Here is a 14,766-nt window from a genome sequence, read left to right as displayed (position 1 = left end):
GTTTGTTTGTTTGTTTGTTTTAAAGTATTATACCTACATAATCCCATGGAAGTTTAGATGAGAAAAGGATCTGACTTCAGTTCTTTATTCCTTATTTTGTCTACTCTGTTCTGCCAGGAAGATTCCATTGTGCTTTGGTTTTCCTGATGCATGACTTTTTAAAGAGAAATTTGTGATGATTTTGTTGTGCCTTGTATAAAATAATGATTTTCATTTTATTTTTCAAATGCACATTTTAGTTCTATAGAACTAAAATCATCCATTGCCTGAAGTTTGGGTTAAAGGAAATCTAATTTCAGTTTAACCAAGACCTGGTGAAAATAATACTTTATTTCGAAGCCAAATGACCATAAGAAAACCTATACAAATAGTCTCTAGCTTCATATAAAATATTTGCAAATTTTATGATAATGTCTTCTACATTAGGCTTCCTTTCTGCTAAGGACATTTGAAGGGCACAGTTTTTAAAAAGATGTTTTCTATTTTGCAAAAGTTTTTTCTAATTATGCATCTTCACTTTTGAAAATACAAAAACTGTGAAGAAAAAGAGTTTTAAAGAAAAGGTTTTTAAAAATTATGCCTTGTAATAATACTTTCAGTATTGTTAAATGTTGAAGTATGAGTTTGTTTTATATATGCCCCTGAAGTTTTTTGTATTTGTGTGTCTTCGCATGTGTTTTAAGTCTGAGTTCACACTGAATATTCTATTGTGTAACCTTATTTTCATTTTAAATATATCATGAGCATTTGAGCCCATGGTTAGATATGGAAACATTATTTCTAATGATGCTCCTGAGAAAGGATTTCTGTGTCTTTGAGGACTACAGCAGAACAGATGAATTCAGTTAAAAACCTGGTCAGTATGGCAATCACAGTCTTTAGGATATTCTTTCTGTGTGTTTAAGACAAGCATTTCTTCAGCATATGTGTCACTAGGTGTCATGGAGTGACAAACTGGTAAACTACAGTTTGCTTTAGGGACCCCTCCTTGAGCCAAGGAGCCAGTCTGGCACTGGGCTTCTGTGTCTCTCATCACATTCATGGAGCCTTGCCTTGCTGACTACAGACAGAGTTGATGACGTAGAGGAAGCAATAAGATACACAGCTATTCCAAGTCTAGTCTTGGGAAACCACTAGTTAGTGACATCACTTATTGGAGGAGGCCACCAAGTTATTGTTTGGACATCATGGTAGAAAAAAGAACCAGGTCCTGATTATGCCCCTCCTTTGTCTTTGCTATATACTTATAAAACAGGGTTTTATAAGTATATAGCATCTACACATGTGGTCCCCAGCCTAGAGATTTCTAAATGAAAAATGACGTGAGGAAATTGTTAGGGATGTACGGAATGCTGGAGCTGTGCAGGTTTCTTAAAGGATTTGTGTGATGTGATTGATGGATGTATGGTATGAATAATCATCACATAGTGCTAAGAAGACTTTAAGAAACAAACACGTGGGCAGGGTGTGGTGGTGCTGTCTGTAATCTTAACACTCAGGATACTGAGGCAGAAGGATCGTGAGTTCCAGACCAGCATAGGCTACATAGTAAGACCCTTTTTCTCTTTTTTGCAGTACTAGGGTTTGAACTTAGGGTCTACACCTTGAGCGACTCCACCTGCCCTTTTTGGGAAGGGTTTTTTTGAGATAGGGTCTCACAAACTATTTGTCCCAGCTGGTTTCAAACCTCAGTCTTCCTGATCTCTGCCTCCTGATTAGCTAGGATTATAAGCATGAGCCACTGGTTCCCAGCTAGACCTGGTTTGTTTTTGTTTTCTTTTTAAAAAGGAAAATGTAGACTCATTGTATAAAGAAGTGGATATTTTTTTTTGATTTTTTTTATGTGGAGGGAGGGAGTGGTGTTGTGGACTAAACCCAGGGCCTCAAGCCTGCTAGGCAAATGCTCTACCACTGAGCTAAATCCCCAACCTCTGAAGAAAATATTCTTAATGCTAGCTGTTTATAGGTAGAAATTAGACTTATTCCATTCTTATGTTGCCTCCTTAAATTATTTTTCCAACAGTGTAAGGTAAAATAAATAATCAGAAATAGGATAGCTGGATGTGAGGTATACACCTATTATCCCAGCACTTGGGAGACCAAAACAGGAGGATCGTGAGTTCCAGGTCAGTCTGGGCTTCATCGGGAAACACTGTCTTAAATACAAAGGCTGAGCATGGTGGTATGTGCCTATAATCCCAGCAGAGATTGGAAGGATCATGGTTTGAGGCCAGACAAGGCAAAACTTAGCAAGACCCCATGCCAGGCATGGTGGCATACTCCAGTAATTCCAGTTATGAGGGAGGCATAGATTAAGAGGATCTTTGATCTGAGGTCCACTCAAGCCAAAAACACAAGACCCTATCTGAAAAAGGGCTGAGAGTGTGGCTCAAGTGGTACAGCTTCTGCCTAGCAAGTGAATGGCCCTGAGGTCAAACCCAGTGCCACCAAAACAAACAAACAACAACAAAAAAAACTTTGAAAAACAAAACAAGAGAAACTAAACCAAAAAAAAAAAAAAAAAGAATGAGAAGATGATAGGAATATCATTTACTTTAAAAGATTTAAGTTCTCAAACGTTGAATTGCCTCCCCAGAAGCTAAAGGGGCTCAGACAGGATCTCAAGTTATCATCAATATTTTTTACAACATCATGGAGAATGTGAGAAGTACCAGGAGGCGGAAGATCTCAAGACAAATGTCCCAGTTTCCAAAATGGAGTAGATTGGAATTCCCCAACATAAACTAAACTATGGCAAAATTTGAGATTTTATTTTTAATCTAAGTTTGTAGAAGAGACTTGGAATCATCAGGATGAATCAATGTGAATTTTTAAGAACAAGACTTGCTAAACTGACCTCATTTTTTCCTTTTTTCAGTTTTATAATTGCTACTGGAGTGGAGAATAGTAAAGACATGCTGCGTCTTGACCTAAGCAAGTGGCTGACAAAGTGTCTTTGCTGTCCTTGTAAAAAGATGATGACATATGGTAGATTGATTTACAGCTGTTTGTGTGGCCACGCCCTTGCCCCATGCCACAGGGTTTATCCAAATAATACCCAGCTGTTCCATAAACTGATTCCTTAGAGAACTGGTGGTGAATATTAATTTGCACATATGCAGATTTGTAGTTGTGAGTTCTTTTAACTGAGGGTTTGTTTGTTGAAACTTGAGTACCTGGATTTATTTATCTGATTGAGATTTCAGTTACCATCATTTTCCCAGCCAACCTGTATTTGCCAGCTATGTAGATCTATTTTTAAGTTTCATAAATCATCTTGACTTACAAATCAAGTTAAAGACTAGAAAGAATAGACATCAAAGAATAACCTTAACACTTCAAGCAAAGGCTGACTAGGTAAGAATGGTAACACTAGGAAGAATCCCTTTTCTCATTTAAAATAACAGCTACATAAATCCCATACTGGTGAAATGTCAAGTTTGTGTGAGCTGACCCTAAACAAAGGCGGGCTTTTGATAAACAGCTGTGTTTAGCAGTGTCTTTTTGTGGTAATGTTCCCCTTGACCTTCTGATAATCCCAGTCAGCTCCCTATTCTGAATATTTGTACTTTTTAGAAAGTAGATTTCTTGAAAGTCTATGAAAGCACAAACCATAATATTCTGTCTCCTTAGAAATGTACAATGACTGCTATAATCAACATTTATTATTATTATTATTACTATTTTTGAGGAGTCTGAGATTTGAACTCAGAGCTTCATGCTTGCAAAGCAAGCCCTCTACTACTTGAACCATGCGTCCAGTCCCAATGTGTTTTATAAGTAGTTGTTAATCTTAAAGAATGTCAGCACAAGTGAGGTGCGGGTGGCTCATGCCCGTAATCCTAGCTACTTGGGAAGTTGAGATCATGGTTCCAGGCCTGCAAAAAGGTTCACGAGACCCTAATTTTTTTTTTTTTTTAGTATTGGGTTTCAACTCAGGGCCTACATGTTGAGCCACTGCACCAGCCCTTTTTTGTGATGGTTTTTTGCGAAATAGGGTCTCATGAACTATTTTGCCTAGGCTGGCTTCAAACCGTGATCCTCCTGATCTCTGCTTCCTGAGTAGCTAGGATTACAGGCACGAGCCACTAGTGTCTGGCTCATCTTAATGGGTGGTGGGGTGGTAAGGAGCTGGATGCCTATTATCCCAGTGATGGTGGGAAGCTTAAAATAGGAGGATCGTGGTTCAGGCTGGCCTGGGTAAAAGGGGAGACCCTATCTCCAGAGTATCCAGAGCAAAAAGGGCTAGTGGAGTGGCTCAAGTGGTAGAGTACGTGCCTTGTAAGCTCGAAGTCTGTAGTTCAAACCCCAGTATTGCAAAAAAGAAAAGTCAGCCCAGATTTTGTTTTTTATCCTGTGGTGCTGAGCGTTAGACTCAGGGCCACGTGTTCATGTCAGACAAGAGTTCTTTCGCTGAGCTAAACCTCCAGCACATTTTAAATAAAATACCATATTTTTTAAAAATGTCCCATTTCTTTGCAGTGGTCATCTCAGTGTCACATCCAGAATCCCAGTAGAAGTTGAGGGTAAAAACAGAGTACAGTTCTAGCCTTGATAATTGTAGGCTTTATTCTTTAAAATTTAGCTGTTCTACTTTGGCCTTAAGATCTCATAGGCCCTTAAAGCAAGAATTAGGTTATTTTAACTCCATTTCTCCTTAAGAGAGCAATTATGTTATAGAATTTGTTATTTAGGATTTTATTGTGGTTTTATCTTTTAATTGTATCTAAGGTAATGACTGATTTTTATTAATTAAAATCCAATCTGGATTTTTAGCAATTTATAGGTATCTGTGAGTTATGCCATATCTTACAGCTTTAAATTTTTTTTCATAAATGAAATAATGAGCTAGAGAATGGTTGATTCAGATTGTATTCTTTAGTTAGGCAGGTATTATTCTTATCCAAATTAAATCCTTTCCTGAAAATATATTAGATAGCTAAATTGTGGATATTGGAACCTATGTTATTTATTTGTTTGTTTATTTATTTATTGGCAGTACTGAGATTTAAACTCAGGGCCTTGAGTTTGCTAGGCAGGTGCTCTACAACTTGAATCACACCCCTACGGCCTCCCCCCCTTTTTTTTTTTTTTGGTTTTTGTTTTTGATGTAGTTACTTCTCAGATATGGTCTCATGTTTTTTGCCTGGCTGGCCTGTAACCGCGATCCTCCTGCATCTGCAGCCTCCTACATAGCTGGGGTCATCGGCATGTACTGCCACATCTACTTGTGTTACTGTTTAAATTGCAAAAAAGCAGGGATACATTCTCGGTCCCCAAATACCACAAACACTTTTAAGCACTAAACAGCAATCCACCAAATCTTTCTCAGTGCATTTGAGATACCAATAAACAAGTTTTTAAAGTATTTAATGAGCTCATTGGGTAGATTTTTGTTCAATAAGCAACGAGAATATATAGTATTGATTAATTAATTAAATTTTTCTTCTACCTATCAGTCAGTGAACAAGTACTATAATGTAAATAAAGAATGGAATAATAAGATTCTGTCTGAATTAGTCTTGGGCTAAAGGGACCCCTAAAAGCCTGACAGAAGCAACCTCTGGGAATAGGAATTGTTCTGTGTTTATTCCTATAACTATCTGTCAGGTTTATTTCCTTCAACCCAAAGGCTCTGTCCTCCTCAGTATCTGGCAAGGTGAAAGATGGAGTTGTTTTGGTTGAGTTTATTTGTTTAGGGTTAGAATGTTATCTCTGAACTTTACAAACACTGATTTTATGTTTATATTAACACCCTTCCACAAAGGCTATGTTTATTCATACATGGTAGAAAAAACAAAGAGAGCATTAGAAATATACTATTATGTAATAATAGTTTAAAGAATGAGCTGATCTATTATAGTAATCTTTTAGTTTATCTAAGCTTGTTTATACATATGTTGTTCCAAATAAAACATAGTATACTTTTTAATCATCTAGTCATTTGTTACTCAATAGATAGCCATTCTGTCTTAGCATTATCTTTTCTAATTATCTGAAGTCCTGTCTAATGAACAGTGTTTGGATTGGTTTGATTTTCACTTTAAATTCATTCCTTACCACAAAATCACTGGTAAGAGATTTTTGGAATTCTGTTTAACTTTCTTCTATTTCTCATTTTTCCTATAAATAATGGAAACCTTTGTGAACTGTTCAATTTAGGGACAGGCAGAAGGCCCTGAGCTAGGAACCAATTTTGGCCTTTTCAAAGAATAAGAGGATGGCCACTGTGAGTGCGGCTTTAGTTCGAGAGGGGATGAGTGAACGAGTTAGTGCTAGAGATTGCCACCACATGTGGGGTCTTCTATGTCCTGAATGGGAGTTTGAATCTTATTCCAAGTGCATCGAAAAGTCATGAGGGTGGGAAAGCCTAAACAGAGCAATACTGAGCTGATCTATGTTTTAAATCTCACTCTGGTTATTGTGAAGGAGAGGAGGGGGACAGGAAGGGGCCAAAGATGGATGCAAAGATACTCTTCAGAAGACTGTTATTAGAATTTCAGATGAGAAATGATGGTGGCTTCGATGAGGATGGTATTGATAGAAAGAGCAGTGGAATGTGTTTTGAGGTACAGCTAAAAGTTGCTAGTGCATTGGATCTAGGGGATAGGAGTGAAAAGGAGAAATCAAGAATGACTTCTAGATGTGGAAATTGTTTTACCTATTGATGATGCTGCTATTTTCTAAGACAGAAAAAACTGAGGGAAAGTGTTGGAGTAAGAAGAGTTCAGATTGGACTATCTGAAATTTGAGGTGCTTATTTGAAATATATCGCAATGTATATGGATGAGTTTGATGAGTTTGGAGCTTAGTGGAGATAGGTTAGGGATGGAGGCATGATATGAATTTGGAAGCTTTCCTTATGTAGATAGGGTATTTAAAGCCATAAGACTAAGTGAAATTGCCGTAGATATCTGTCACAGTCTCTGACCTATACCTACTACCATGTAAAATTATATTAACATTATATTGTACATGTATATTTTAATTACAGTACCTTTAATAATTTGCTGTTTTCTTGTTATTAACATACTGATTTCCCTTTCCTATTTATAGTTACATGTTTTAAAGGTATTCAGTTACTAGCGTCTCCATTTAAGTGAACATCTAACAACCATATATTTTCTTTCCTGTTTTTTTTTTTTGTAGGCAAAGTCATTAATAAAGATTTGCGGCATTACCTGAGTCTTCAGTTTCAGAAAGGATCAGTTGACCATAAACTGCAGCAAGTGATCAGAGATAATCTCTACTTGAGAACCATTCCATGTGAGTATGTGATGGGGGAAGAGAAATGAGGGAGAAATACCCTCACTTAACCAATCAAACATCTGGCAGTAATTCAATAGAGTATCTCAGGAAATTGTGAAGTGTAAGTTTGGGAAAACATGAAACAAAATTTGGGAAAGAAAATTTTCAGAGGATTTCAGGGGTTTGACTTTTAAAAGTAGAAAAATAAGAAGATTCTATATTGTAACTTTTAACAAAGTGATGACTAGAATTTAAAAATTCATATTTACTGTGTGGAAATGTCATGATGAAATCCTCACTATGTATAGTTTAATATATGCCTATTTTAAAAAGTGAAAAAACCATATTTACCTGTTAACTTTTATTCCTAAATTTTATTTCCAAAGTCTATTCAGCAGACTTTTTAGCTCTCAGTACCCTGTACACTGAGGATAAGTATTTTATTAGATCATTACTAACTTTAAAATCTACCTCTTCCCTAATGGGGGAAAAAGGATCAAAAGGAAGAAGCACACATTACCTTCTTTGTGGTAATTTATTTTGAATTTTCATCTAGCTATTGCTGTTAATATTTTTCAGAGGATCTGATTATTATTGTGCTGGCATTTTTTTTTTCAAACACAACAAGAAATCCCATGTGCTTAAGTTTTGGCTTTGGTTAGTGCAGATGTGGGGAAGAATAAAAAATGTTAAACAATAGAAGGTATGTAAGGGCATTCTGTTTTCCTTCTCAATAGAGTTAGAACACCTTGAGGGTACTAGCCTTCATAATGGTTCTGGAATCCTTGATTTCTTTTCCTTGTTGTTTAATTTTATACAATGTCCAGTCTATTACAAAGGTCTTCTAAACTGTTTTTAAAATACCAGTCCCTGTGTACATCCGTAGACCCTTACCCTTTCTTCTTTAGGCTGTTTTTCTTTTTTCTTTTTTGTCCTCTTTTTCCCTCCCTCCCTTCTTTCTTTCCTTCTTCCTTTTCTTCCAGTGACAAACAGCATTACATAGTGGCAAGGACTTAGGTAAAACTGAGTTCAAACTAGACTCTAGCATCTTACTAGTTGCCTCATATGTATAAGTTATTTAATGTTCCTCAACCTCAAAATGAGGTTTAAAATGAGAATAATAAGACTCACCTCACAGAGTTGTTATTAAAATTACAGTGACAACATGTATGTAAATCACTTCACCCAGAGTAGACACTCGAGTAGTACTTGTCCTCTTCCCCATTCTAACTGGATATCCTGCCTCTCATATCACCTCAGTCTAGCCCATCTTTTCAAAACTCAATTCAATAAGGTGCATTTCTGATTTTTGTTCCTTTGAGTTTATCCTTCAAAGACTTCCACTTGATCCAGTTCAGACTTCTTTGCATGACATAAATATTTTTTGTTTTAAAATGACTCCTTATCTATAATTTCCTTCCATAAATCTACCTTGTCAGATTTCAGAATTACCCATTCTGCCTTCTTTTTAAATTTGTGTTTACCTGTTGTATCTTGGTCAGTCTCTTTTATTCTTGAAGTTTCTGAATCTCTCTGATGCACAAATTGTTCTGGACTATGTGAAACTTTCTTTATATTCACCGATGTATTCACTACCTTTAGCCTCACTTCTATCTTATTTTACTTTTTAACCATATATAATTCTCTTATATAATAAGCCTATTATTGCTATATAGGCTATCTTATTTGACCTCTCTCTTTTCTTTATCCTAATGGTTAGCTTTTCACTTTTATTTAATATATACTCTTTGTTCTTCCTCTCTCCTTTATTTTGTTTTTGTCCCTTACTGTAAGTTATAATAAATTGCCTAGTCATTTCTTCTTTCTTCTGCCCTCTCTTCCATCATCTGACAAGGTAATCAGAAAGCTTAGTCTATTTTGCACATATTTTTTTCATTCTTTTTTTGGCAGTACTGAGATTTGAACTCAGGACTCCATGCTGGCCAGGAAGTCACTTTACTGCTTGAGTCATGCCTCTAGCCTCATTATTTTGATTTTTTCTAGTTGCATTATATGAAATTTATAAGGAAGATAGCCATGACATTCCTGTACTTGCCTTTCATAATCATCATTTACTTATTATTCTGTGAATAAACACACATTTTATTTCAGCACTAATCCTTATGTTGTTTCTTCAACAATTATGGTTGTCTAAAGCTTGTTGTCCACTAGATTTCCCAAGAAAAGTTCACAGGATCATCTTAGCAGTTTGTAGCCTTTCTACTTTGATGCTTATTTGAATAGATATGTTTGGGGCTCTTTTTCTTTCCTTGACGATCTTAAGTTTATTAGTCAGTTACCTAATTGTTTTCTGGCTTAAAGCATTGCTCTTAAAATGCCTAATAGCAATCTGATTTCCATTCCCTTTTAAGAAGCTTGGTGTTTGGGCTGCATGGAGTATCTCAGAATGGCATTTTTCAGTTTCACAGCTATAGAGGTCCTCTGTCCTTGTTGAAACAAGGTAATAAAAAGATGTGCCATCTTCTTTACTGCCCTCTGCTGCTTCATTTGGAATCTTGTTGATTTCCTTCATTGTCCCAGTTTTGCACTTTTTTCTTGGTGTGATGTTTGATCCTAAAAAGAAGTTAAGATTTACATAATTTTGTTCATAGGGTCCAAGTAGCTGCAGCCCTTTCAGGCCTTAATGGGAAGGACCTTTTAGCTTACTCACAAATTGAAGTGTCCCAAAGCCCTCTCTGAACCTAAAAGCAATGATACATCAGTAGCAGTTAGCACACTGAATGGTCACATCTGCTCTCTAAATATCATTCTTTGCTAAAAGATTCCAATTCTACTTGGAGAAAGCTATGATCCCAGGACAAGGAAAGTATAAATGGCTTAGAATATCTAATTGTACCAGAAGGAACATAATTGATTAAAAAACTATACAGACTCATCAGAATTACACAGAAGCCTAGAAGGGGAGTTTACTGACCAAAATCTGAGATAATTTGAGCAATGAGAGAGAGAGAAAAAGAGAGAGAAGCAGATCCTTTTACTGTTTCAGACATTGGACTATAGATAGAACAGGACTATGGTTCCTGAGGTTAAGAGGAAAGGAGACTACACAGGAAGGAGTCCTGTGTTTTCCTCATCTTTATGCTGAAGGCATTCTCTATTTAGCTCAGGGAGGGAAAGCCCAGGGAGAGTACAGCAGACCTTGACTTGTGATGACAGAAATCTGGATTTAAGAAATCTGAAGTGTCTGGAATTTGTAGGACAGTGTCAGGGAGAGGACAGCTCTGAAGAAAAAAACTCAAGCAATTTGTAAGGGTGCCCTTTTGGGTCCATTGCAGACAGTAAGCTGAGAACGTGTAGGACCAGGCTACACAAGGCCAGACAGAGAACTCTGTGGGTGCTATAAGGTCAACAATTCCTAGTGTTTACATGGGGCCAGGAGACATTTAACTTCTAACCTGCCAGAACGGGGAGACTCCATAAGGATCCCACCTTACAAGTGGGACTAAAATAGCCATAGATTGAGCTCTTCTAGGTCCACTTCAACAAAGCTTAGTGAACAAACCCCAAAATGATCAAGTGGATGTGCATGAGACCTGACTGCTGCCGTGTGTGTGTGTGTGTGTGTGTGTGTGTGTGTATGTGTGTGTGAGAGAGAGAGAGAGAGAGATTGCTCTTTAAAAGAAGACAGTAAAATAGACACCAAGCAGCAATATCCACAATGTCCAGCATCTAATAAAAATTACTAGGTGTGCAAAAAAGTAAGAAAATGTGGTTCATGTGACTTTTCAAGCAAAAGAACAGCTGACAGAAAAAAATAAATGGAAATGACACATGATGTGGCATTACCATCCGAGGAATTTTAGAGCTATTAGAAATATGCTCCAGGATTTAAAGCACAGTATGAACACAAAGAAGGAAATACGAAGAACTAAATGAGACATAAAAAATTCAGTGGATAGATTTAAAAGTAGATTAGACACTTTAGAAGAAAAGATCAGTGAATGTGAACGCATGGCAATATAAACTAATCAGACTGAAGCACAGAGAGGGAGGAGGTCCAAAAGCTACTTGGTTGCTGTGAAGCAACCAAATATACGTGTGTGTGTGTGTGTGTGTGTGTGTGTGTGTGTGTACAGAGAGAGAGAGAGAGAGAGAGACTCTGTTACCTCGTAATAAACAACTAGAAATTGGAAAGCTGTAAGTAGCATCTGTTTTCAGACATTGAAATTTCAACAGAACAGAACTATGCTTGGTTCATATTGAGTTATGGCACAGTATCAAGCAGAAGTGCGGGAAGCAGAAAAAATACTTGAAGATAGTATCTGAAGTTTTTCTAAACTTCATTGAAACTGTCACCTTCCAAATCTAAGAAGCTCAGCAGACCCCAAGCAGAAGAAACATAAATAAAATTACACCAAGGCACATCACAATCTACTTGCTGAAAGCCAGTGATCAAGAGAACATGAATGGCACACAGAAAAGATACATTACATGACAAGGGAACAAGTGATTATTGGAGACTTGTCAACTGAAATAGTGCAAGCCAGCGTCCATTAAATGATATCCTTAACATGCTAAAAGAAAAAGAAGTGCCAACCTGGATTTCTATATAAAACAGAATGTCCTTCAACAAGGAAAGAGAAAGTCTTTTTTCAGACAAAGGAAGGATGGGGAAATTGTTCAACAGTAGAATTATTACTGTAAGAAGCATTAAAGGAAATTCCTCAAGTAGGAGGAAAGTGATAGCAATGCAATAGAACAGAAAGAAAAAAACTTTGTAATCATAGTTCAGTTTTTCAATATTCCCTTTTAGTAATTAACTTAAAATTAAACAAAAAATCAGTAGATAAATAGAAAACATCAGCAGTACTTTCAGCCAGCAGGATCTAGCTGCTGTTGATTAGAACCTGCCACCCAACCACAACAGACTACACATTCCTGTCTAGTGCACATGGAGCATTTTCAAATACAGTGTTCCAAAACCATAAAAGAAGGTTCAGTAAATGTAAGAATATTGACATCATGTAAAATATGTTGTCTGACTAGAATAGAATTAAATTACAAAAGCATTAACAGGGCAATACCTGGGAAGTCTCCAAATATTTGAAAACTAAATAGCACACTTCTAAATAACTCATGTATCAAAAAATAAATCACTAGAGAAATTAGAAAATATCACACATAGCAGCATATCAAAACATATCAAACACTGTATCAGAAATTTAGGGGGATTTCTAGAGTACTACCAAAACTTGCTGGATATAAAAGAAAGTAGCACTAGACCAAAAATTCTCATGAACACAGACTCAAAAAATGCTAAACAATATTTTGGCAAATCAACATATAGCAGTATATAAAAGGATAATCAATCCATTATGACCAAATGGAATTTGTGTCAGGAATGCAAGGTTGGTATATCATTTGAAAATTAATGCTGTTACAGACAGAAAAGAAAAGCCATGATCTTAATATATGCAAAAGTTAATACAACAAAATTCAACTCCTATTCTTGATAGAATCTCTCAAAAAACTGTTCTGTTGTTTGTTACTCATTGCCTCTTGGCTCCATTTTTTTTCTTTTTTGCCTGCTTTGTGATGCTGAACAGTGTTCTTCTGCCCCCTGGCGCTGTGTTAAGCTTTGTCAGTAGAGGGAGCAGAAAGGATATTGGAGAAAGAAGAGGCTGCTTTTCCTGGTTGCAGACTTTTTCTTTTTGCTCCTTCCTTGCAAGGAACAAGTTTCAGTAGTCCCTTAGCAGTCAGCTTCCTAGTGGGAAGGTACAAGACTTCTCAGCTGTGAGTTCAGCTGCACCCCATAGATGGCTTCCTGTGTTCTGCCAGTGCACCTGCTGATTCCTAGCAGTTTCCTGATGGATTCTGTTGGCCCAGCTGCCTCCCCAGATTTCAACAGCATTACCTGCAAGCAGTGTTCCAGTGAGTTTCTAGCAAGTCCAGCCAGTGTTCCAGATGGTTTTCCATTAAGTTTGAGAAATACTCCCTTACTCAGCACCATCACCACAGACAGCTTAGTACCCTGCCTACCATCAGTACCCCAGGCAGTTAGGTACCCTGCTTATCAGCCTTGACCCATTGACTAAACCAGCACTGTCTCCAGGCAACCCAGCAAGATTCTTCCTCGTTCAGTAGGTGGTGGTTTTCACACCCTCTTCACTGAGGTCTGAAATCCAGACTTTGAGAGGTACCTTCCCTCCCAAGTTGTAACTTTTCTTGTAGCTCTACAATGGTGTTTTCTAGGGCTGTCTTTTATTCTCACTTTTAGGATTCTCTTTTAATCTCACTTAATTTTTGGTAAATAGTTAATACTTCAAATTAAACCTCCCCTGTTCAAATTACCACATGATTTTTTTGTCTTGTCTGGATCCTGACTGACACAGAATTGGTACTGATAGTGGTCCCAAGAGACATGATCTGTTATGATTAGTATGAACTAATAAGATCTTAATAGTCTCCAAAATTATCTCTGCCTAATACACACATTTTGTAGCACAAAGTCTTAAAAGAAAATTAGCACAAAAATCATTAAAAAATTTGAAAGATAATGACATAACTATCTAGTATTTGAATTTTTTACTCTTAAGATGAAATTTTAAAGCACACAAAGCATCAATTATCTGCTGGTCTTTGAGCTTTGGTGACAAATATTCCAGACATAGAAAAATGTCTTTGATTTTGTACTGATATTCATTAAGTTGTTCAAGTGTCTTCAAAAGCATCTTTGCATTGGACTTGAGCATATAGGTTGTTTCATATTACCTTGTTTTCATAATGATGAAAACATTTTTTGCCTGCTTCTTCTCATTTTGGTTTTGCCTTAAAATCTGTACTACTTCAAATTTTAGATAAGTTTCTGATTTCATTGTTAGAATGTTCCATAACATTTATTTCTTCTCTTTGTATTTCTTCTATAGCATTTACAAAGCACTGAAGCTTGTAGCAGATGGAAGATGCCAGAGAATATTATTGGATACTGTTCAGATAATATCTAATCTTCCAGCAAAGTTAATGTCTTACACAGCCATGTATTGAAACTGCCAATTTAAGGACTTACTTAGCCTCCAAAACTTGTTATTTCTTAAAACACAACTCATAGGACTTACATAAAGTATAATATGCACATAATCTTCTTGATGTTGTTTTTGTAAGAAAGACCCATTGTTAGCAGATAGGGCCATGCACACACACTTAGATGAACAGCTGCTAGCAAGACTGACTGAGTATATTGTGACTACTGCTCCCCCACAAGCTTCTGTCTTAGTTCCTGGAAATGTCAGCCTTAACAGTTGAGTCTACTTTTCCAGCATTGCCTGCTTTTGTTTCCAGTTGATATCTGTTGATTCTTTTAAACCAGTAATGTCTTTATGTCAAATTAAGATTTAATTCTCACAGGAAAATTGTGATTTTTTTTTCTCATTTTTCCCAATAGCTGATTTTTTAAAAGGATTTAGAAAAGGTAAATTTCCCCAGGAATCTCTTGCCCTTCCTTCTGCTTCCTATCTACCATGAAGAAATTTCTCTGTCCCATGCTCCTGCCACCATGAT

The 14,766-nt window shown here is 36.6% G+C and overlaps 1 protein-coding gene across 3 annotated transcripts in view; it reads left to right on the top strand.

Moving 5' to 3' along the window:
• Positions 1–14,766, top strand: part of Magi3 (membrane associated guanylate kinase, WW and PDZ domain containing 3) — a 214,301-nt gene that overhangs the window by 110,044 nt on the left and 89,491 nt on the right. For all 3 annotated transcript variants that reach the window (XM_020166348.2, XM_074050717.1, XM_074050718.1), the window contains exon 2: positions 7,150–7,266. In XM_020166348.2, the coding sequence (XP_020021937.1) occupies positions 7,150–7,266 (117 nt within the window). The remainder of the gene's footprint in view (positions 1–7,149; positions 7,267–14,766) is intronic.

Source organism: Castor canadensis, chromosome 12 (assembly GCF_047511655.1).
Source record: "Castor canadensis chromosome 12, mCasCan1.hap1v2, whole genome shotgun sequence".
Classification (NCBI taxonomy): domain Eukaryota; kingdom Metazoa; phylum Chordata; class Mammalia; order Rodentia; family Castoridae; genus Castor; species Castor canadensis.
This window is presented reverse-complemented; position numbering and strand designations above follow the sequence as displayed.